This window comes from Pleurodeles waltl, chromosome 3_1 (genome assembly GCF_031143425.1).
Source record: "Pleurodeles waltl isolate 20211129_DDA chromosome 3_1, aPleWal1.hap1.20221129, whole genome shotgun sequence".
Lineage (NCBI taxonomy): Eukaryota > Metazoa > Chordata > Amphibia > Caudata > Salamandridae > Pleurodeles > Pleurodeles waltl.
In genome coordinates, this window is record NC_090440.1 from 1,986,892,678 (window position 1) to 1,986,917,865 (window position 25,188).

The 25,188-nt window shown below is 43.4% G+C and overlaps 1 protein-coding gene across 1 annotated transcript in view; it reads right to left on the bottom strand.

The window, feature by feature from the left end:
- The window catches only part of TEX14 (testis expressed 14, intercellular bridge forming factor), a 1,009,455-nt gene that overhangs the window by 204,965 nt on the left and 779,302 nt on the right, over positions 1–25,188 (bottom strand). The window contains exons 13-14 of the mRNA XM_069221587.1: positions 12,929–13,108; positions 936–1,088 (exon numbers count right to left, since the gene is read on the bottom strand). Of these exons, the coding sequence (XP_069077688.1) occupies positions 936–1,088; positions 12,929–13,108 (333 nt within the window). The remainder of the gene's footprint in view (positions 1–935; positions 1,089–12,928; positions 13,109–25,188) is intronic.

Genomic DNA, 25,188 nt, shown 5'->3' on the forward strand with positions numbered 1-25,188 from the left:
GCATTTCTTTTTGGTGCATTCCCAGGTTCAACAGGTTTTGTAAATTTGGAAATGCATCAAAACCATGAGTTGCACGGGAAAACCCACACAGCGCCCACAGAATGCCTCCCCGGCACAGAGTAATACAATGCAGTGATTTGCGCTGCATTGCTCCAGATTTTTTAAGCCATTCAAAAACCACGAAAAGTAGCTTTGCGTGGCTACAAAAATCTGACTTATACAATGGATCATAAATATAGGCCTAAGTTTGATTATACTACTTTTTTGTGAATAGGCTCATATCTGTCAAAAGTCATATTGACCTTTATTAACCTACTTAAAATCACAGGATAGGATGTTGAAATTAAGGGGTAGATTACTATAAAAAAAGCACAATTCAGAGCAGCAAGCAAAGGTGCTGTGCTGCGATGTAGAGAGAGCACTGCAGAGCTATATCTACTAAAATATGGAGCTGCTGCTCTCTTCCTCAGCACTGGCACACAAACAGGAGCCTAGCGCCAAGTATACACCTTCACACTATAGTGCAAGTGAGTGTGTGATGTCTAGTGTGCATTCCGTACTACAAGATTACCCTTCCAGAACCAAGTACTATGCTTTAACTTACTTAAATATTGTTTAAACACTGAATGTGTGCTCTGCAGTAACGCACACATGCAATTTAAGAAAAATTAGGTGAAATGAAAACATTTCTCCTTATTGGTGCCTGCCTCAAGGAGCCGTTATTTTTGGTGCAAAGCCCTGTCTACCAATTTTAATATGTAGAGCTCTGAATCAAAAACCCATATGTGGTAGCATGTGGGTGACAATGTACCATTCACAGGATGCCCTCGTGAAGCAAAGCAAAGTTATCTAATGAATATAGCAAACCTGAACATCACTCCCATGCCATATTTCAATCAAAAACACATTATGGGAACAGGAACTATTCACTGTACCAATTTCATGCGTCTTCTCAGTAGAAGGATCCAGCAATTCCTTCTTGAGTTCCGATCTTGGCACTAAGCAAACATTTATGTCTGGATTTATGTTGTGTCTTTGTACATTTAAACTTTCAGCCACTCCTGTCCTTCGAGATTCCATCATGTCCTGTAAATCAAGGCAACAGTGTTTTTTAATACTCTTCGGTACTTTAAAGACATATTCCTCAATATATGCACGCACATAAACAAAATGCATTCCTACGGAATTATATGCATGAGAATTCAGAGTTACAGCAAACACTTGAGATGGGTAATAAGCGCTGCCATCCATGGAAAAGGACAAGATGCTGCCTAAAACCTTCTCAGCAGTCCATGCAGGCAGAACATCACTCATCTGGTCAGTATAGTAGGAAAAGTAATTATAACTTTAACAGCAGGTACACAGCCTACCTTTCAACCAGTGTTGTACAGAATGGCAGGACTACTGAGTTTGTAAGGGTGTCACCACATTAATAAAAGCAGTAATATGTCAGTATAAACCTATGCAACAGCATTACAGTCACTAAGGATGTTATCATCTTAAAATGTCATTCCTTAATGCAAGTAATGATTCACTGTTAACTTTGTCAATGTCAGGACAGCATGTCAATGACCTTCAGTAACACATGTAATGAGTCACAGTTAACTTTGTCCTTGTCCATAAAGTATTTCACCGACCTCAATTAACACATGTAGCGATTCACTGTTAATTTTGTCATTGTCAAAAAGCATTTCAATAACCTGTGAGCTAGATGGTGCACATACCACTCCTCCTCCAGCCATCATCCAGCACCCCCCAGCCCCGCCCTAACCTAGCTCCAGGTAAAAATAAAATTATAATAACATTCCGTTATTATCATTGTATTTTTCCTTCTCCTGAAAGCAGTGGGGCGACGCTCCTCCATCTTAGCGGAGGAGCAGCCACTGCTACACAGTAGTTAACATGACCACGTAGGGTGCTATAAAGGCCAGAAACTAAGAAGGAGCAGAGTCGAGACAAATTATAAATCTTGATGTGCCACAGGAAGTGCAGACATGTGGAAATTAAGTTCAGATCTGCATTTGGAATCCTGATTTACCATATAATCGGTAAATCAAGTTAGTCTGTAGACGTAATTTTGGCGGAACTAAAGTTTTGTGTAGAGTTTGATGACGCAATACAGTGAAGCACCCTACTTACTTCAGTGAAGCACTACAGCTGTATATAGCCCATTCATGTTATATGGCCCGGAGAGGTGACCACCAAACCATGAAGGATCCCCTCTGTGACAGGCTACCTCTCACAGATACGGGCTGGGTTAGGTGGTATTCTCACCTTTAGCCCATACATGTGTAGTTGTGTGCCCACATGTTTCTGCATACCCATCTCAGAGCCTCTTACCCTAGCTGCACTTCAGCAGACCTTACCTTAAACGATGGACACTCGCAGTTTGCACTCTCAATTCATATCATCAGGGCTTACATTAAGTGAGACTCACAGCAGAAGTTCATAAACCAACTAGCCCAAAAAGTGAGAAATGTCAGGGATTAATTGTGGCGGAACTCATTTCTCATGATGTGGTTGGCAGGAGGAGGCCTCTTCACAGGGAAAAATATAAAACAGTGCATTAGCCCTCTACAAAGATGAGATGAATTCCAAAAACACAAGAAAACAAAAATCATTTGATTTCCATAGGAATCCACAATAAAACATCTGTCAGGCACTGCTATCTGTGAGGAGTTTGTGAGTTCCAAAAAGTAGGAAATCTACACTCTGACATAAACGCAAATATCTGAGTGTAGATTTCCTTCCTTTTTGTGAACAGGGCCCATTGTATTTATTTCCTGTTGCCTGGACTATTTTAAGTTTGAGCTCAAAAGTACAGCACTTTCTTTTATTTGGCTCATGCACTCATGGTAACTAAGATGGAAGTTAACGGCAGGGGTCAGAGAATTAAAAACAAAATACCAAGGAGTTCTGTGGAATAATTAAATCTCTAATCAAGCTGAAGTGAGTGAGTACCCATTACAGCATTCACTACCTTGTCCACGACATCCCTAATTGTATTTCTTAGTTGCACTTGATCATCACCGGAGTTTCTACCATTAGCTTTGCTCATATGCATTTCTTCAATCAACCTCCCAACTGTGATAGGTCTTTCCACTCCGACCCACACACTTCCCCGACTTGTGCTGACTCTGCCTTTGTTGCACTGGAGCTAGCCCAGGATCACAGCGCTGACATTGGCTGCCGATCACAACCGCAGGAGTTGAGGGGATTTAAAAGACTGCTTCCTTCCCTCAGGAGGGGGACACCGGGAATAGGAGCTGGGAGACACCGGAGCTTGTAGAGAGAGAAGACGCCGAGACAACCAACGAAGACGCTGCCTCGTGGAGGAACGAAACGCTGCCGGGATCGGGACCGGCAGAAACCCTGGAAGATGACCGCTGACCCCGGAAAGCCGAACGGAAAAGCCGCCACTCTTCAGGAGAAGCGTGGACTCTCCAGGTACGGGGTGAGGGACAAGGGAAACTGGGCGGGAGGCGGGAGGTGCGGAAAGGAGGGAGGAAAGGGGCAACAAAAGGGAACGACACGGGGAACACTGGTAGGAAGGAAAAACGAAAGGGGTGGGCACAAAACGGGCACACTGAGAAGAAAGGAAGGCAGACGGGAGAGCGAGGAAGAGAAAAGACAGCAAGGAGAGATATACTGATTTAAATGAAGGCAGAGAACAGAGAAAATAAGAAAACAATAGAAAAAGAAGACAGACGGGAGAGCGAGGAAGAGAAAAGACAGCAAGGAGAGATATACTGATTTATATGAAGGCAGAGAACAGAGAAAAGGGAAAAAGAAGAAAACGATAAGAAAGGAAGAAAGGACAACAAGGACAGGAACAGAACAAGAGAACCAGAGAAGAATAAGGGAAAGAAAGAAAAGGAAAAGACAAGAGAAAGATACTTAGGGAAAGAAAGAGAGGGAAGGAAACCAGCAAAACCTATATCCCACACTTACCCGTACTATATTCTTTTCCCCACACGCTTCCCGCGAGGTCCTGAGAGAGAGAAGAGAAAGAGAAAGAGGAAGAAGACGCGAGCTGTCATCAAGAGGGAGAAGACGCAACGATCTATCAGCCATAAAAACTTTTCATATAAGACTGATTTCTATTCAACGAAATAAATCAAACCTTTTAATATAAGGAAAACCAGCGCAGTCTAGTCTTTATAACAACCATCCTCGTACAAAGTGGTGTGAGAAGTGGGATATGGAGGACAAACCAACTATGGCTGATGTTATCACACAACTTGCAGAGGGGCAACGGCATCTTCAGTTGATGTGGGAGCAACAAATGAAGGAGGCAAAGGAGGAGAGAGATGCACTGCAAACCGCGCTTAACAGCAAGGCCACAATTATGGCTAACAATCAACTTGTCCACGAATCTGCCATAAGTAAGTTAACAGAAACCATCGCACACACGAAGGTACACCCTAACGTGCCCAGCAGTGTACTTCAAAAATATCAGGAACAGAAGGATCCTGACTCCTTCTTCCTGAATTTAAAGAGGGTAGCTAGCTCCGCCAATTGTCCCGAAGATAAATGGGGTCAATATATTGCTCCCCTATTAACCGGACAATTACAGGTGACTTATCAGGCAATAAACCCTACAGGTAACTTAACGTATAAAGCGATAAAAAATACTATACTGGAAAGAGTGGGCCTGTATAGTGAAAGTTACCGACATAAGTTCAGACACATGAAATGTCTGGTACCGAAGAACCCTCGTACCTTGTATTATCGGGTTCAACACGCTGCAGGGCAATGGCTACGACCCACAGAGAGAACCAGGGAAGAGATGTTCGATGTCGTAGTACTGGAACAATTCCTGGATGCCCTGCCCTCTTCCACAAGAAACTGGGTTCGCCAACATCCCGGGCTAAACAATGAAACAGCCATTGAATTGGCATGTGCTTTTCACAGGAGCCCCGAATTTAAAGCCACTACCAGCAGGAACCCCATACCAGCTGCTATGCGATCAGGACCGGGGAAGGGACTACCGCCTCGCCCTCCGGTTTCTCACGAATCAGAACGAAGCCGCATACCCCATCCAAATCCGGCCCCATATCCCACAAATGGACCGCAATGTTATAATTGCTCGGAATGGGGTCGTATTGCACAGTTCTGTCCACAAAAGAAGGATGTAGAGGAACCAATGGAAATCGGAGTTACTAAAGGAAGGGTCTTCTGGGCTGGGGAGGCCAAACCCACATATACTTTACCTATCCTTTTGAACAGGCAGGAGAGAGTGGCTCTGGTGGATTCGGGTTGCAGTCAGAGTGTGATCAGACAAGATCTGGTGAGCCCGAAACAAACACGTGTCCCAGGCCCATGTGTTAATCGCCTGCGTCCATGGAGACCAATCATATTACCCCGTCGCTATGATTACATTTCAATGGAGGGGTGAGGAAGAACCCCTCAGGGTCGGGGTGTTACCACATCTCGAAGAAGACATTATCATTGGGACTGATTACACGGCCTTTACACAATTATTAAAAAAAGCTGGGGAGGAACACACCATGAGGAAATGGTGGGACGAAATAACGCAAGATACGGAGATGGCCGACACTCGTCCCCTCAAATCTCACTTGAGTAGAAGACAAAAAAGAAATCAGAAACATTTACACTGGGAAGAGAACTGTGGGAACAAAGAAGAAGCAGAAGTCACGCGAAAGGTATATACCGTAGCAAGTGACTTTAGACGAAGTCAGAGAGAGGATCCTACGCTGAAAAATGCGTGGGAAAAAGCACTTAGTAAAGAGAGTACAGGAGCAGGACCCTCATTTCTCATTCATAACGATCTGTTGTATAGGAAACCCCAGGCTGGTGACAACTCACAACGACAATTGGTAGTCCTGCCCAGCCATCGAATACAAGTACTGCAGGTAGCACATGGGGGAGCAGGAGAAGGACATCTCAGACGGGATAAGACTGAGGAGGCGATCCTTAAACGGTTTTACTGGCCCGGTATACATGGGGAAATACGCAAATTCTGTCAAAGTTGTCAAAAATGCCAACTGTATAATCCAGTCTCCCAACCCCCAGCCCCGTTACAACCCCTCCCTATTATAGAAACCCCAATTTCTCGGGTGGGAATGGACATTATTGGTCCCCTCATTCCTTCCACTCGGGGTAGGCAATATATCCTAGTACTAGTTGACTATGCCACTTGATACCCTGAGGCAATACCCCTCCCAAGTATGCACACCAAGGTAGTTGCTCAGGCTATGATTGAGTTCTTTTTACGGGTCGGGTTCCCTAAAGAGATCTTGACTGATCAAGCTACCCCATTCATGTCCCGACTTATGGGTGAGGTATGTAAAGTATTGGGAATAAAGCAAATTAGAGCCTCCGTATACCACCCCGAAACCAAAGGTCTGGTGGAACGTTATAATCGAACTATTAAGTCGTTGCTTAGGAAAAGTGTTGCGGAGGACGGAAAGGATTGGGAGAAAAAGTTGCCCCTGGTGCTATACGCAATTCGTACTCACTCTCAATCCTCCCTTGGACATAGTCCCTATGAGCTATTGTTTGGACAAACCCCTCGTACTCTCCTGGACATGTTAGTAGAACAGTGGGAAGAGACAGAGGAGGAAACTAAGGAACTTCTGACATACACGAAAGAATTAAAAGAGCATTTACAGTCAGTTTGGGATAGGGCAAGTGATAACCTACGAGAAGCTCAGGAAAGACAAAAGAAATACCATGATTCTAGAAGTGTACTTCGTACTCTTGAGGTTGGGGACAAGGCATTGGTCCTCCTCCCCAGCAGCGAAAATAAATTGCTGGCCCGATGGCAAGGACCCTATGAAGTACTTGAACGGATCAATCCCACAACATATAGATTAGCCCTTCCACACAGACCCCATAAAGATCAGATTTATCACATCAATCTGTTAAAAAAATGGCAGGAGACAGAAGATACACAGAAACTCCTGTATATCACAACCGATCATAGGGACGACATTCCATTTCCCTCTTTTGGTCCCTCCCGAAACCCAAAAGTAGACTCACCCCAGATCAACGCCAACCTATTAAACCAGTATAAAAAGACTCTCACTCAGATGGTTCAATCCTATACCGATGTTTTTTCCCAACAACCTGGCCACACTACTTTAACTGAACATAACATCCGCACAAAAAGTGAGGCAATTGCGAGACGAAGGCCATAGAGAATCCCAGAGGCTAAGAAAGCAGTTATGGAACAAGAAGTGCAAAACATGTTACGAACAGGTATTATTGAACCTTCCAATAGTCCCTGGTGCTCTCCGGTGGTATTGGTACCCAAACCGGATGAGACCACCAGGTTTTGTGTAGACTACCGAGTCAACGAGCTCACTTATTTTGATGCATATCCTATGCCACGGATAGACGAATTATTAGAGAGGATAGGTCATGCCAAATTTATGTCTACCCTAGATCTAACGAAGGGGTATTGGCAGATTCCTTTGGCCAAAACAGACCGAGAGAAAACCACCTTTGCAGCACCTTCCGGGTTATATCAATTTACCGTACTACCCTTTGGGTTACATGGAGCTCCCGCCACCTTTCAGAGATTGATGGATGTGGTCTTACGCCCCCATTTCCAGTATGCAGCTGCATACTTAGATGACATTGTCATATTTAGTGAAACATGGTCTGACCACCTCCAACACCTAGCCGCGGTCTTACAGGCATTACGAGAAGCCCACCTGACCGCCAATCCAGAGAAATGTAAACTGGGATGCACGACTATATGATATCTGGGTTACATCTTAGGACAGGGGCAGGTCCGTCCCCAAATTGAGAAAGTGGAGGCTATACAACATATACCGGTTCCCTCATCGAAAAAAGACGTTCGTGCCTTTCTAGGCCTCGTCGGGTACTACCGACGATTTATACCCAGGTTTTCTACCATTGCTGCACCCCTTACTAACCTCCTGAAAAATACATCCCCGAAAACCTTTACTGCTTTGTCAGGAGCCTGTATGCGTAGCTTTCTCCAACTCAAATATGCCCTTTCTACGGACCCCGTTTTATGTTGTCCTGACTTCACTAAACCCTTCTGTTTACAGACTGACGCTTCCGGAGTGGGGTTAGGGGCTGTACTGTCACAGCCACAGCCTGATGGTTCTATCCGTCCCGTCCTCTACATCAGTAGAAAGCTACTTCCCCGAGAACTGCACTATCCGACTATTGAGAAAGAGTGTCTGGCTATTAAGTGGGCCATTGAGTCCCTCTGTTATTATCTCAGTGGCCGCTCCTTTACTCTCGTGACCGATCATGCTCCTCTCACCTGGCTCGCTCGTCATAAAGATACCAACCCTAGAGTCCTGCGATGGTTCCTTTCTCTGCAACCTTTCTCTTTCCAGGTGCTTCACTCCCCTGGTCGGACCCTGGTCAATGCCGATTTTCTCTCTCGTCATCCCGTGCCTGAGCGTCATCGGCAGACGCTCTCTAGGGGGAGTGTTTGTGATGGGTCTTTTCACTCCGACCCACACACTTCCCCGACTTGTGCTGACTCTGCCTTTGTTGCACTGGAGCTAGCCCAGGATCACAGCGCTGACATTGGCTGCCGATCACAACCGCGGGAGTTGAGGGGATTTAAAAGACTGCTTCCTTCCCTTCAGGAGGGGGACACCGGGAATAGGAGCTGGGAGACACCGGAGCTTGTAGAGAGAGAAGACGCCGAGACAACCAACGAAGACGCTGCCTTGTGGAGGAACGAAACGCTGCTGGGATCGGGACCGGCAGAAACCCTGGAAGACGACCGCTGACCCCGGGAAGCCGAACGGAAAAGCCACCATGCTTCAGGAGAAGCGTGGACTCTCCAGGTACGGGGTGAGGGACAAGGGAAACCGGGCGGGAGGCGGGAGGTGCAGAAAGGAGGGAGGAAAGGGGCAACAAAAGGGAACGACACAGGGAACACTGGTAGGAAGGAAAAACTAAAGGGGTGGGCACGAAACGGGCACACTGAGAAGAAAGGAAGGCAGACGGGAGAGCAAGGAAGAGAAAAGACAGCAAGGAGAGATATACTGATTTAAATGAAGGCAGAGAACAGAGAAAATAAGAAAACAATAGAAAAAGAAGACAGACGGGAGAGCGAGGAAGAGAAAAGACAGCAAGGAGAGATATACTGATTTATATGAAGGCAGAGAACAGAGAAAAGGGAAAAAGAAGAAAACAATAAGAAAGGAAGAAAGGACAACAAGGACAGGAACAGAACAAGAGAACCAGAGAAGAATAAGGGAAAGAAAGAAAAGGAAAAGACAAGAGAAAGATACTTAGGGAAAGAAAGAGAGGGAAGGAAACCAGCAAAACCTCTATCCCACACTTACCCGTACTATATTCTTTTCCCCCACACGCTTCCCGCGAGGTCCTGAGAGAGAGAGAGAAGAGAAAGAGGAAGAAGACGCGAGCTGTCATCAAGAGGGAGAAGACGCAACGATCTATCAGCCATAAAAACTTTTCATATAAGACTGATTTCTATTCAACCAAATAAATCAAACCTTTTAATATAAGGAAAACCCGCGCAGTCTAGTCTTTATAACAACCATCCTTGTACACCAACTTTACAAAAGGTGTCTAGTCTCCCCCTTGTTTTACACGTGCCATGGGTTCTCGGCAACCCTGATTGAGGATGCATTGGCACTCTCTATTGAAAGGCCTGCTATTGTTCCTCTTAAATACCTGTCATTCATCTTAGAATTCATGGCCCTTGATTCTGCTTTTATTATCTTTTTCTTGTAAAGGGGAGGGGCCACAGGGGTGAGGAGCAGTGAGGGAGTGCTGTGTGTCTCGGGCTGGCCAAACACACATGTGCAGTAGGTTCTCTCCAGCCCGGCAACACAAGTTGCCGGGCTGGAGAGAGCAGCATTGTCCCCAAGTCTGCCTTGAAGCACCCTGGCTGGGCACTCCCTGCCAATCCTGATGCTGCTCTGAGCAGTGTCAGGATTGGCCGCAGGGCAGGCTGGAAGCCTGTGCCTGCAGCAACGAAGTAGAGGAGACGGAGGAGCGAAGCAGTGCGGCGGCGTGCAGGTTAGAGGGTTAAAAAAATAAAAGTAAAGTTTATTTGTCCTCGCACCTTCTCCGCGCGACGCCCCGTGAGCCGCGACTGCTCACTTCAGAAGTTACGTAAGTGCTATCTCCTACACAGCTCAATATTGTGGAATTATTGCATCCTTTGCTCCCTATGTGTAATTCAAAAAAGAAATTGTCTTCTGATCAATAGGCCCATTATGAAAATATATATACCCTAGGGAAATGTATCACTGACTACACCGTCAATAAATAGGCTACCTCATTGACAATTATTTAGGTTTCATCTCAGAAATGTAACTAACCAAAAACTGCAGTTTGGATGTACACAGTTTGTTTGATACTTATCCGGCCGAATAGTAACCACGATTTTATTAAAAAATGAACTGTGTAAAATAGACTTTTGATAGTTCTCATTCTTAGCTCCCAGCACACCACTTTTTCCCCAACATAAATTGGCCCTGTAGTTATTGTTAATTCTTCTGGAAATGTTTACTCTTCTGTATTGTGTTAGAGGGAGTATTCTTAACCCAACACATATTCTTTGTTTTTCCCTGTAATGTGTCTGGGTGTCATTTCCTGCTCCTGGTGGACTCCTATATAGTCTGGTCTTGAGATTTTCCGTACAGCTCTTTCATTCCCCTTTGCAGCGAGTCCATCTTCTCCTGAACTAGACCCTTGTGCTTCCAATGTTTGGAACTGCACTCTGTTGTTATAGTTGTATTTTGTATCTGGCAGTGTCCCTGTGAAGCTCACCTTCTACTGCCAAATGACAATAGTAATTTTCACAGAAACATGTTTGACTATTTTTCAAACAATCAATATGACCATTTATTTAATTTATAGATAATAATAAAGTGGCACCTTTCATGTATATAAATTTCGGAATATTGATTCCATTCTTCCACTGTAAAGGTTGCTTCCCATTTATGAAAAACAATGAATAAATGCTATTTTTAGGGCCACTGGCATTTTCTAAACCCAGTCTTGTTTGCATAATTATGCCTATACTCCATTCTCATATAATTCATCATTAGCTCTAAAATCTGCGGATTAAATCCATGCTGAATTTATGGTTCACAAAAGCAAAATGTTAGTAAAACGCTGCATATGAAATGCTGAGTATGGTGCTGTCACCTTTCAGTCGCTAATTGCTGAATTCAGGCACTTTAGTGAGACCTCCGACGAATGAAATGAATGATCTTAAAGAATACATTAAGAAAACCTTTCTGTACAGCAGAACACGAAGCTCTACATATATAAACAGATTTCAAACAGTGAAACAGATGATTGGTTCTAAGATATGACAATAGTTTGCTTCATACTTCTGCCTTTTATGTTCAAATTACAGTATTTGCAACGAAGCAATTATTCTAAGAGGGCAGTTTTACACCAGAATATCGAGGGTAAAATATAATGGCGCTAGAATGCCGAGATATAAATATCATGAAGATAAGTATATAAGATCAGAAACAAGCACCCCTTCATTACGATAATTGTTTTCAGTTGAGTAGGTGTTCGGCTGAACGCTTTAAACATCTTATTTTAGTCTGGGAGGTAGAAAGAACAATATTAATAAACGGTGAGGACAGTATTAGTAAATGCTGTTTTTTGTGGTTCCACACACCAGAAATTAATTAACTGTTGTTTAGTAAGATTTTTAAGAGCGTTATTTCCTTTCAAAGGAAACACTGGGGCATATTTATACTCTCTTTGTGCCGGAATTGCGTCGTTTTTTTTAACGCAAATCCGACGCAAAGCTAACTCCATATTTATACTTTGGCGTTAGACCCGTCTAGTGCCAAAGATCTTGGAGTTTGCGTAATTTTTTAGCGTGGACGCCTACCTTGCGTTAATGATATGCAAGGTAGGCGTTCCCGTCTACAAAATGACTCCAAGGCATGTGCGCCTTATTTAAACTCCCGTGCAAAAATAACGCACGGGAGTGGGCGGGTCAAAAAAAATGAAGTCCAGCCGCTTTTGCGTAATTTTTTAACGCCTGGTCAGGGCAGGCGTTAAGGTACCTGTGGGCTCGGAAGGAGCCCAGAGGTGCCCTCCCATGCCCCCAGGGACACCCCCTGCCACCCTTGCCCACCCCAGGAGGACGCCCAAGGATGGAGGGACCCATCCCAGGGAACTTAAGGTAAGTTCAGATAAGTAATTTTTTTGTTTTGTTTTTGTGGCATAGGGGGGCCTGATTTGTGCCCCCCTACATGCCACTATGCCCAATGACCACGCCCAGGGGACATAAGTCCCCTGGGCATGGCCATTGGGCAAGGGGGCATGACTCCTGTCTGTGCTAAGACAGGAGTCATTTCAATGGCGGTTGGGAGTAAAAAAAAATGGCGCAAATCGGGTTGAAGCCAATATTTTGCCTCAGCCCTGACTTGCCCCACTTTTTGACGCCCAAGCTCCATTTTCCCCTACGCCGGCGCTGCCTGGTGTGGGTCATTTGTTTTGACGCACACCAGTCAGCTGCGCCGGGTAACGTCATTCCATAAATAAGGCGCCCGCATGGCACTTTGGAATGGCGTTAGCCGGCGTTAACTTTTTTGACGCACAACTGCGTTGGCGCAGTTGTGCGTCAAAAAGTATAAATATGGCCCACTGCATCTTCAAAAACAGAGAGATCCGATGTGCGTTATCTGACTATTCTTGCTACATAATTGTGTATTAATTGCTGCATTATTCCAAAAGCCCCTATTATGTGGGATCACAGATATTTTATACATTATTTTCAATTAAAACTATTGCATTATCACTTCATGCCTGAACGGCCCACAACACACTAAAAAGAAAGAACCTGGACGCTCCATTTTAAGGGAGAAAATCGACAACTGCAAATCAAATCAAATTCACATCGTGATGCAATAGCTTAGTGTAAAAATGTATTCAAGAAGATGCCTCACCTTCAAGTCATTCTTGAGGATATAGCGAATATCCTGCAGATTCATAGTTCGCTCTCTGGGCTTTCCAGCTATCCCAGCAGTTACAATCTCATAGTACGGTTTGGGAAGGCCAAGATCTGAAGATAGGTAATGTCCAGAAGACAGAGCTTCCTTGATGAGTGGACCTTCAACATTAGCCCATGGTAGAGTATCTGAAAAGGCAACTGACAGTCATCAATTTAAACTAGAGATAAAATAAGTTAGCATTTGGCAACTTGGTGGTAAGCCTTTGGAGTGGTCTTGCCACATTCATGTGGTCAGGCTCACTAAGGCCACACCTTTCAGCATTATGCCATTAAGCTGTCCAACAGGAACAAACCAACAACAGCCACATATGTCTACAAAAGACTCCATTACCAACCAATCTCAGAATGTATTTATTATTATTTTATTTGTTCACTAAATAACCACCTACCTTGGCTGAAGGAGCAATGTTTACAAAGAAAAACTCAATCTCTCCTAATACTTTATTAAGTACAATACAAAATATATAGACATGAAACATTATTTTACAAAGAAATACCTTTGATAAGATCAAAAGAAGTTGTACGAGGTAGAGATTACAATAGTTCAATCCAAGGCCAGGTTAACAGGAACTGCCAAAGTTAATAGTTAACACCAGTGAAGGGTATTAACTTTGCTAATGTTTTCTCTTTTCCAGATGGGAGCCACGCATGTTAAAGGTGGCACAGCAGTGGGTGGTGCTTAGAATATATAGGAACTTGGGGAAACAAGCATGTGCTGGGACAAGGTGAATGGAGAGACAGAAGTCTGTCAAATGCCATGCAATGTATGGTCTGGTGTCAGCTGTGGAAGGATACACGCCATTGATTTAAAACAAAGTGAAAAAGAAATGCTTCTGGGCAGGACAAACACTAGACCAGGGGAAATAAATGTATCAAGAGCAGGGAAATAAGATAACAAGAAAAACCCATTCAGTCATGTGAAAGGGCCTTACCACCCAGTCCATATGTTGTATTGTTCACAAGAGGTGAATGAACACAACAGCTAAAGTTGTCTGTAGGCAAGACCTAAAAAAAACAGTTTTCAGTTCTGCTAAACATCTGAAGTCTTGCTTTGCTAGAGAAGGAATGTTTCAGAATCAATGAGATGGAACTGAAAAGATGGCTGGAGTTTGCACTTTTCTACAGATTTATCAAGGCAAAGGACCTCCATACTTCATGAAGTATGTACACCACCAGATGAGACTAGCTTGGAGACCAGACAAGAAAGTTACTTGAGTTCCAGCTCTCCAAAAGCTAAACATCCAATTATGAAATGAGGAATTTCTAAAGGGGTCCATTGAATAGGCTTAAGGATGGATCTGTCAAGCAAGCATTCATTTTAACCATCCAAGAATGTTTCAAATCCTATGCAATGGAGCAAAAACTGACGGCAAGAATGAAATGGCATAAGCCTTCTCAATAAAGGAAACAGAGATATGAAGTGAGAGGTGGGAATCTAAAAAATACTACCACCTGTTAGAGTTTAAGCAAATAGTAATTATGTAATCTTTAACCAAAATAGACAAAATTGAATATGTGAAACAGTGCTGCCAGGAGAAATGAGTAGATACTGCTTGCTAGAAGTGGGTTGCATCATTATCCTAGCCTTTAGATTTAGAGAGAGGAAAACTCTTCGATAAATGTTGTCAGTTTTGGCTGACTTCATATGATACAACTGAGTCAGTGATTGTTGCTCTGCCCCTTGGCCAAAACTTCAAGTACAGTATTTGCACATTACAATAAGGTGGCTTTCACCTGCTAAATTCTGCTGGTTTCCTTGATGGGACCATAGGATATCCACTCCACTGTGTTCTGAGACAGGGCAGGTGTGATGAGTGTGCTTTTCTTCTCATGGGTTCCCGTATTATTATGAATCAAAATGTCAACGTTTTAAAATAACAAACACTACACATACATTCACATCAAAACACACAAATACACACATTCAAACAGGCGTTCATTGGCATACTGGTGAATACAGCAAAGCCAGCCAGCAGGCTCCATTCGCATGTTGAAAATTACTGTCAAAAGGTTGTTCCATGCAGCACTTTCTACGTCATGGTTGGAGACAGGAAATTGATGTAATAACTTTGATTAGTCAAAAACTGCATCCCCATTATGAATCATATCAAAGGGCAACTAGAGATCTAGCACAACAGGCACAGTTGCCACCACCATTAGTAGCTCTATGCAAGCCATCTGTTATCTCAAGAGTAGTAGGCAGGCTAAGACTTAGACTGATAATGTTCCAAAGGATTATAGATGAACAAGTTACTTACCTTTGGTGATGCTTCTTCTGATAGAGACTCAAGCGCAGATTACACACCTTAAAATATTTCTCAGAAGAAGACTGGATCTGGAAAATCCTGAGCAGTACCTCTGCGCACCCATAGATGCCATCGATCGGCTCCACAATGGTGTCATCCGCGTCGGACGCGATGTTGATCTGTCCATAGAAAAGTCACCACAGTGTGGTGAGATCAGTTTCTTTCATGACCTTCTTCACGTCAAAAACACAGTCACGTAAAAATCAATATTTTGACCAGTGTGCAGTATCTAATGGGATCTTTAGGATGAAGAGCCTAGTTGGCAGAGCGGGGAGGCTGGGCGGGTCGGTGAGGAATATGAAGTTAGAGTCTCTACTAGAAAAAGTGGTAACTTGTTCTCCTGACAGGGATTTCTAACAGCAGATTCCTCACCTTAGAATAGATACTCAAACAATACCACTCGGTAGGTGGGTCTGCAAACTGACTCAAACCAGGAAGGCCAAAAACAAAAGGCCTGATTGTCCAAACATTAGTGCTTCATTAAGTTGCGGAGTGACACCCTTGTAGTGTCTTGGCAGATGTCCATTACAGGTACCCCCAAGTGCTAATATACTAGTAGCAGCTTTGGCCCTTGTCAAATGGGCCTGGAAATAGGGTATCACAAAGGGGGTAGGAGGAAACAAGTGCTGAAAATATTTCAGGAAACGTGTCACAACAGGTAAATTAACAAGCATTGGTAAATGCATTTGGTTAATTATTTTTGTTGTTGTAAATTTTAGCTTGGTAAGCCGACATCAATGTATTTAGGCTGACTGAGACCAAATGAAGTGTCCTGAAGGCAGTTCCAGACAGCGCAAACTTGACCCAAAGGTATTGGAGCTCTTTACAAGAGCACCAGTTACATCACGTAAGGACACATTCAATGTAGGTTTATTTTTGGGTGAATAAGTTCTACAAGTACTCAAAACGACATAGTATATACAAGTGAATTTATACACCCACCCACAGCGTGCCAAAGTTGTACCTCTGGCATTCTTTGGCAGAGCACACGGCACAGCCTTTACTGTGCAATATAACACCTCTGCATCCCACCACCTCGGATTAGCTGTACAGCGAGTGCCTAAGATACCAATACTGTTGCTTCACATATAACGTAAACGGTGAGTGTGCCCAATGATAGGAGACGAGAGGGAAATGGCCACAAGTAACACAAGCGGTCTCCGTCGTTATTTACAACTGGCTGTGAGCACCGCACCGCCTGCGAATACTGTGCCAAGTCTCATAATACATATCACAGAGAAACGGGATGACAGGATCCAATCAAACAAGTTCAAAGACTTCTGCAAAAAACATCTGCTCTGCTGGAAAATGCTAGGGATTTAAGCGATATGAAGCAGTCTAATGTCAACTAGTTGGAGCTGTACAAAACAAGCAAGGAGCGAGTGGGGTGAAGGGGACGGCACACACAACAAAACAAGGCTATGAGCACCATTAAAGAATTGAGCACTTTCAAACACATCTGTACACATAGACATGCATTCCGGTCTCGGGAATCAGTCAGCACAAAGGGGATTCCGCACCACAAGAGCACACGGATGTGGATGCATGCTTTGGCCCCTGGGGCACTGGAAAGTGCACAAAGAACACAGGAGTCAGCAAGGAGATTACTGCTTGTGCCCCTGGGGAACGGTAGAGGGCACGCTCGACTGGAGAGTGAAACTGAGCCAGACACACCCAGTCTGAGCAGCAGCTGAGCCCTTCGGTAATGGGGCAGTGCTGCAGAGGCAAAACATTAGTTTGGAAGTAGTTAACAAGCGGTACTTGCAGATCCTAGAGATAGCAAAATTGCTGCCTAGGAGCGACCTAAAAAAGTCTCACACAGGGGATGAAAACAGTACAGCACCGGGAAACTGATAATAAAAGCACACTTAGAAAAATAATGGTAAATGTAAGAACATAGGGGGTCATTACGACCCTGGCGGTCATGGACCGCCAGGGCCGGGGACCGCGGATGCACCGCCAACAGGCTGGCGGTGCATCCAGGCCTATTCTGACCGCGGCGGTAAAGCCGCGGTCAGAAAAGGGAAACCGGCGGTTTCCCGCCGGTTTTCCCCTGGCCTCAGGAATCCTCCATGGCGGAGCTGCATGTTGTATATTACATACTCAAGTTATAGTGTTCATGATGTTGCCATGACAATTAGAATGGGGGAAATGGAATGTAGATGGGCGAAGTGACAGTTGCTGAAGACTGTTCTCTGAGCCGGCTGTATACTCATCTTACTAAATAAAGATGTAACGTTGGGAGCTGTACTTAGTGATCTTTGGATGAAGAGAACGTATTAGTGGCGACGAGGATGGGATCTATGGTTGACAGCCGGCTTGGAGTACGGTGTGGAGGAGCAGAGAAGGCATCTGCGTGGCAACAGTGGTTTTGACTAGGAAAACGATTTGTGGAACAGTGTGGAGGCGTTGTCTACATTGGGGAAGAAATTTTAGGAATACGCAGCATTATTGCGGTGTGTGAGGTGAAGACGCACGTTTATTTCAGAAAGGTGCACAAGTCAATTAAGGCGTGTGAAAAGCGCCGGGAGCGTTTCAACGTTCAGCATAGACCGCGTTTGTCCCGTGTGCTGAACAGCAATACTTCGTGTTTGACGCCGTGAAACCGCCTGAAGTACACGGCACTCACACAATCGATTTAGCGGAAATCAAAGCAACCGCCGTTGCTACCAAATCTCAACACTCCGTGTTGACACAGTGAAACTGACGAAGGCGTCAGTAATTGCTACCGATGTAAGCACAAGTCAATTAAGGCGTGTGAAAAGCGCCGGGAGCGTGGGTGCGGAGTGGCACACAACGTCGCTGTTGGATCCATGGAGGGGCACATTGTTGGATCCGAAAAGGAATAAAATAAACTTGAATGTACACACTGGGCGCGTGTACAGAAAAGACTTGGCACTCACTTGTTGGTGAGGAGAAGAACGCCGTGAAAGGTTTAAAAACTCGAGCGTGTCGCTGAGAGAGTTTAGATGACTCATTCCTGGTGTTCTGTTGGTGTCGACATTAGCATCCTATGCCGATAAACAAATTGAAAGTGAAGAAGGACTACGGTTCAGTGTGCCATAAAAAAGGAAAAAAAGACTTATTCATGTAAAGTGTTGAGGGTGTTGATATTGTTGTTAGTTGTTATTTTTGTGGTGATTTGTTGTAAGATAACATAAAATAATTCACTTATACATATATACATATTCACACACATATTTTAAAAAAAAATTCACATATCTACACATTTACACTAAAAATAAAAAATAAAAAAATAAAAAAATGCAATCGATTTTACCACCACCTACATTTTTGGAAGGCCCAGGGAATCCAATTATGCAATGGGAAGATTGGCGTGAAGCATTTGAAACTTATCTAGAGGCAATGGATGGGTATGCTTTCACGGCTAGAAGGAAAGTGGCCATATTGAAACACAATTTGGGTGTTGAAGGCAGAAAAGTTTTAAAAACATTACCGGGTATTAGTGGTGCAGATCAAAGCAATATTGAGAATTCAGATATGGAAGAGGAGGCACTTGATGAATATGATGTGGTGATAGGAGCTTTGGAAGAACATTTCGGTAGAAAAGTAAGTGTAGTTGTGGAAAGACACAAATTTTATTCTCGTACACAAGGTGTTGATGAATCCATTGATCAATTTGTGGCTGCCTTACGTAATTTAGCCATTACGTGTAAATTTAAAGGTCTGCAAGATGAAATTATTCGTGACCAATTAATTAACAGAACGAGCAATGTCAAAATTCAAGAAAAATTATTAGGGATGAAAGAACCTACATTAGAAAAAACTATTATTGTGGCTAAAAGAGTAGAAAATACATTTAAGTATGTAAAGGAATTACATAATCGTGACAATGTTTGTAAAATAAGAGAGTTGAGTTCTAGTAATAGATTCAAGGGAGAAGAAAAAAGAAACTTAACAATGAATGAGAATTGTAAAAGAACGTGTTATCGTTGTGGGAGTATAAAACATGTAGGGTCAGCTAGAAATTGTCCTGCAATAAAAAAGAAATGTTACAAATGCAAGAGAATAGGTCATATTGCTAAAGTTTGTAGAAGCGAAGGGAATATTACTAATGTGAATTGTGTAACTGACCAAGGAAAGATTAATAAGATGTATGAGGAAGAAAAGTCAAATTCGGAGGATGAGGTTGAAGTATTGATGGTTCAGGATGGTGAAGAAGTTTTAAAACTAGAATCTTATGATACAGAATATCATCCTCCAAAGTGTGTTGTAAAGATAGGCGGGAAGGAAATATGTATGTGGGCGGATTCTTGTTCTCCTTATACACTAGTTAGTAAGGATGTATGGTATGACTTGGGGGGCATGGAGTTACAAGAGACACGCATTCAACCTGAAGGTTATGGTGGAGGTAAGATACCGATAATTGGATGTTTTGAAACCAAAATATCATTCAAGGAAAGAAGTGCTAAATGTATGGTTTATGTTGTTGATAAAGGAAAGTTGTTGTTAGGATGGAGAGATCAACGTGCTTTAAATATCACATTAGATCCTAATAGGGAGGATCATTTATTATTAACAGCTTCTGATAGTACAACCTCATGGGCACAGAAATTTCCAACATTATTTAGTACAAAGTTGGGTTGTTTAAAAAAATTTGTACACAAAATTATATTGAAGGAAAATATTACTCCAATAGCTCACAAAGTTAGAAGTGTACCGTTGGTTTTGCGAGGTCCTTTAAAGGAGGAATTAGAGAGATTATGTAAACTCGATGTAATTGAACCTATTGAAGCATCTGATTGGTTAAGTCCAATTGTTTTAGTACGGAGGCCGAACGGAAAGATAAGGATGTGTGTGGACTTGAGGGATTTAAACAAGTGCATATGGATTGATCGCCATCCTTTACCAAATATTGCAGAATTGTTATCAGGTGTGTCTGAAGGGAGATATTTTTCAACAATTGACCTGTCAAATGCTTACCATCAAATTATATTACATAAAGATTCTCGTCATTTGACATCATTTGTTACGCCAGAAGGTGCATTTCGTTTTAAAAGAATGCCATTCGGTTTGGCATCGGCCTCAGCTGTTTTTCAGCGGGTGATGGAAAAATTGTTGGGTAGTGTAAAGCAAGTAAGATTTTTTCAGGATGACATATTAGTTTGGGGTGTTGACAAACAGGACCACGACAGAATTTTATATGATGTGTTATGCATTCTAGATAAAGCTGGTGTAACTGTTGAATTGAATAAATGCAAATTTGCTATTCGAGAAGTGGAATACTTAGGTCATACATTGTCGGAACAAGGTATAAAACCCAAACATAAATTAATGGAGGCTATCGAAATGGCTCCAGATCCACAGGATAAGGATCAGTTACGATCTTTTCTAGGTTTGGCTGAATATTATTCAAAGTTTGTGGACCATTTTGCGGATAGAGTTAAACCCTTGAGAGAATTGATGAAGAAGGGTTGTAAGTTTGTATGGTCAACAGAAAGTGGAAAAGCCTTTAAGAATATAAAGGATTGTATTATAAATGCTGTAGCCTTAGCACCATATAAGCCAGGTGACAAACTAATTATTGCAACTGATGCAAGTATGTATGGTCTAGGTGCTGTTCTTATGCAGAAGAATAAGTATGGCCGTGAAAGAATAATTGCATTTGCTTCAAGGACGTTAAAAAGTGCTGAATTAAATTACTCAACTATTGAGAAGGAAACTATGGCATGTTGGTGGGGTATTCAACATTTTAGAAATTTTGTATGGGGTGTTGACTTTGAACTTTGGACTGACCACAAGCCATTAATTGATGTTTTTACAACGAAAGGTGCAGGAAGAGCTACTCCACGCATTGCAAAATGGTTATTCAGATTACAGGAGTATACTTTCATTACAAAATACATTCCTGGAATAAAAAATGTCACTGCATATTTTTTATCTCGATGTCCAGTAGATGGAATGAACCATGTGGAGGAAGACGATTTTTTAGTGGCAGATATCATATGTGCAAGTCTCAAAGCAATATCAGAACAAGAATGGAGACTTGCAATAGGGGAGGATGAAATTTGTCAGAAGTTAATAAATTTGTTGCCAAAACGTTGGAAGTGGGAATGGGATGAATCAGTTGAGATTCATAATTATAAGTCTATTTGGCCAGAATTGTCATGCATTGATGGAATTTTAAGACGTGGTGATCGGTTATTAGTGCCGAAATCATTACGGCATAGAGTATTAACTGCGCTTCATGAGGGTCATGGTGGAATGTCTGCTATGAAACGCAAAGTTCGATTGGACTTTTGGTGGCCTGGTTTAGATCATGATGTGGAAAGATTTGTGAGGGAATGTGTTGCATGTGCACATAGTGATAAGTCTCATAGTCCAGTTAATACGCCGATAACAGCTATGGATTTTCCTGAATATCCATGGCAGAGATTGGGTATAGATGTATGTGGACCTTTTGATATATTAGGTAGTGAGAGTAGGTATGCTGTGGTGCTGATGGACTACTATTCCAAATGGCCAGAAGTTACTTTTGTCAGGGAAGTAAAGACAAAAGTAATCATAGAGTTTTGTAAAGAAGTGTTCAGGAGAGAAGGATATCCGGAGATTTTGGTTTCTGATAATGGTCCACAGTTTCTAGCAAGAGAATTTGAGGAATTTTTAGAACAGTGTGGAATTTCACACAGAAAAACAGCTGTATATCATCCACGTGAGAATGGTCTTGTTGAGAGGTTTAACAGAGTTTTGGGGGAAAATATACAGTTGGCTATGAAATGCAGATTGGATTGGAAGGAGGAAATGAAGAAAATGGTGTGGAATTATCGTACAACTCCACATTCTTTGACTGGTGAAACTCCGTTTGTCTTGTTGAGGGGTAGGAAGGCTTGCACCATAGCTGTTCCAGCTTGGATGAATAAGGACAAGATAGTGAGAGTGGATGAAGAATGCATGAGAAAGGGTGTTAAAATGAAACAACAAAAATATTGTTCAAAGGGAAAAGAACATAATAGAAATTTACATTGGAACGTAGGTGATGTAGTAAAAGTTAGAAGATTCCAGGACTATAAGAAGGGTGAATCTAAATGGTCAAATCCTAAGAAAATTCGGAAGGTAATGAAATATTCCGTGATTCTGGATGATGGAAAGAAATGGAATCTAAGGAATGTTGTGAAATGTAACGATTTAGAAACAGATAAGTTTATAAAAAATGATCATGAATTAATAACAAAACAAACAAATGTAGGCAAAGATGTTATGGAAAATAAAAGAAAAAGTTATGAAGGAATAATGTTACGGAGGAGCAGTCGTCAAAGGAAAATTCCAGGAAGATATAGAGAATGAATTGAACACTGTATTAATATGACATGTAAATAGTTAATGTATCATTTTGAATACCGTTGTGTTTTATGTTGTTAATAAGGGAGATATGTTGTATATTACATACTCAAGTTATAGTGTTCATGATGTTGCCATGACAATTAGAATGGGGGAAATGGAATGTAGATGGGCGAAGTGACAGTTGCTGAAGACTGTTCTCTGAGCCGGCTGTATACTCATCTTACTAAATAAAGATGTAACGTTGGGAGCTGTACTTAGTGATCTTTGGATGAAGAGAACGTATTACTGCAGGCAGCGCCGCCATGGGGATTCCGACCCCCATACAGCCAGCCTGGTTCTGGCGGTTTTGACCGCCAGAACCTGGTTGGAGGTAATGGGTGTCGTGGGGCCCCCTAACAGGGCCCCACCAAGATTTTCAGTGTCTGCATAGCAGACACTGAAAATCGCGACGGGTGCAACTGCACCCGTCGCACCCTTTCCACTCCGCCGGCTCCATTCGGAGCCGGCATCCTCGTGGAAGGGGGTTTCCCGCTGGGCTGGCGGGTGACCTTCTGGCGGTCGCCCGCCAGCCCAGCGGGAAACTCAGAATTACCGCGGCGGTCTTTTGACCGCGCAGCGGTATTCTGACGGCGGTACTTTGGCGGGCGGCCTCCGCCACCCGCCAAAGTCAGAATGAGGCCCATAGTGTGCCAGTCAACATAAATGGAAGAGAAGTGGCAAGCACAGGAACCAATGAACACAAGGAAAGTAATAGATTTCACAAGCACAGAGCAAGCAGGTGAAACTTAAAAAGTCACTGTAGGAAGCTGGCTCTGTATATACTATATCAAAATGAAATATAGTGTGAACAGAGTTCAGGGGTTCCCCAGAGGCTTGACAGATGCTAAAGTAGATAATACTAATGCTCTTTTTTGTGGTAGTGTGGTCAAGCAGTTAGGCTTACCAGAGGAAAGTGCAAAGCATTTGTTGTACACAGACAATACAAGAAGCACTTAACTCCACACCAATGGTTTTAATACAGCAAAAATATATTTTCTTAATTTATTTTTAGAATCATAAGATTCAACTTGCAGGTAAGTACTTCAATAGATGAGTATTTCATACATATATCAACAGTACTTTGAAATTGATACGTTATACAGATTTTGAAATCTTGGCAATAATCTGTTTCAAAAATGGGCACTGCAATTTTCAGAAACAGTTGCTGGGGGGAGGAAAAGTGAAATTGTTTTACAGATAATTACAACACTTACAATTCCAGTCTCCAGGGGTTAGGAAGTCAACAGGTTGGGGTTCCAGTTAACTCCAAACACCTACCACCAGCAACACAGTGCCGGCCGGGTGCAGAGGTCAAAGTGTAGGCAAAATTAACATGGGCTCCTTTGGAGACATGGGGCACTCGGTTTCAGATCTGCAGGCAGGTAACTACCCGCGTCTATGGAGGGAAGACCTGGGGGGTTTAGAGGAGCACTGGGGGGCCACACGTAGAAACCAAACGTACACCCTCAGTGGCGCTCGGGCAGGCGGGTGCAGAGTGCAAACAAGGTGTTGGGTCTCCAATAATTCTTTATGAGGGGACCCCAGGGGTCACTCAGAGGCTGCATGCAAATCCAGTGGGTCGTTTCAGGCAAACCACAGGCTGGCCAGGGAGGAGGGATGCCTGCTGAAAGTTCCTACACTGGGTGTCGGCTTCTCCAAGGCCTGGGGGCTGCGGGTGCAGTGGGTCTTTAGGTGAAAGGATATCTTCGTCCGGAGCTTTTGCGGTCAGAGGGCCTTGGGATTCCCTCTGCAGGCGTCGTCGTGGAGGGGTGGAGAGGTCAACCTAGGGTGGGCATTTGCTCAAAACTGCCTGGGGATCCTCTCTAGCTGGTTTGACCACCTGGACACGGGGCGTGGGTGTAGAGTTGTTAGGACTCACACATTTGGAGTGAGTTTGGAGTTCTTAGTTGTTGGTTTCTTCTTGAACAGGGCTGCTGTCCACTGGAGTCCTTGGTCCTTTTGGGTGCAGGGCAGTCCTATGGAGCTTGGCAGAGGTCGCTAGTCCCGCTGGATGTGTTGCTGTTTTGTTGCAGGTTCTTTGAAGCAGAAGACAGGCTGGTAGGACTGGGGCCAAATCAGTTGTTTTCTACCTTTTTCTCTGCTGGGGTTTCACCTTAGCAGTCCTTCTTCTTATTGTTAGGTCACCAGGAATCTGGTGAGCTGAGTTCGGGGAGGCTCTTAAATCCTAGATTTAGGGGCATTTTAGGGGTTAGAGGGCAGTAGCCAATGGCTACTGACCCTGAGGGTGACTACACCCTCCTTGTGCCCAGTCCCTTTTGGGAGGGGAGCACAAACCTAATCCTGCTGGTCCCTGTCCTCCAAACCAAGATAGAGGATTCTGCAGGGAGGGGTTCATCTCAGCTCTAAAACACCTTAGGGGTGGTCCTGGCTGGGGTGGCCACTCCTCCCTGTTTTCCCTAATTTTTCCGCCGGACTTGCAGACAAAAGTGGGGCTTTGTCCGGGGGGCGGGCAGCTCCACTAGCTGGAGTGACCTGGGACACTGTAGACCAAGGCTTGAGCCTTTAAGGCTCACTGCCAGGTGTTACAGTTCCTGTAAG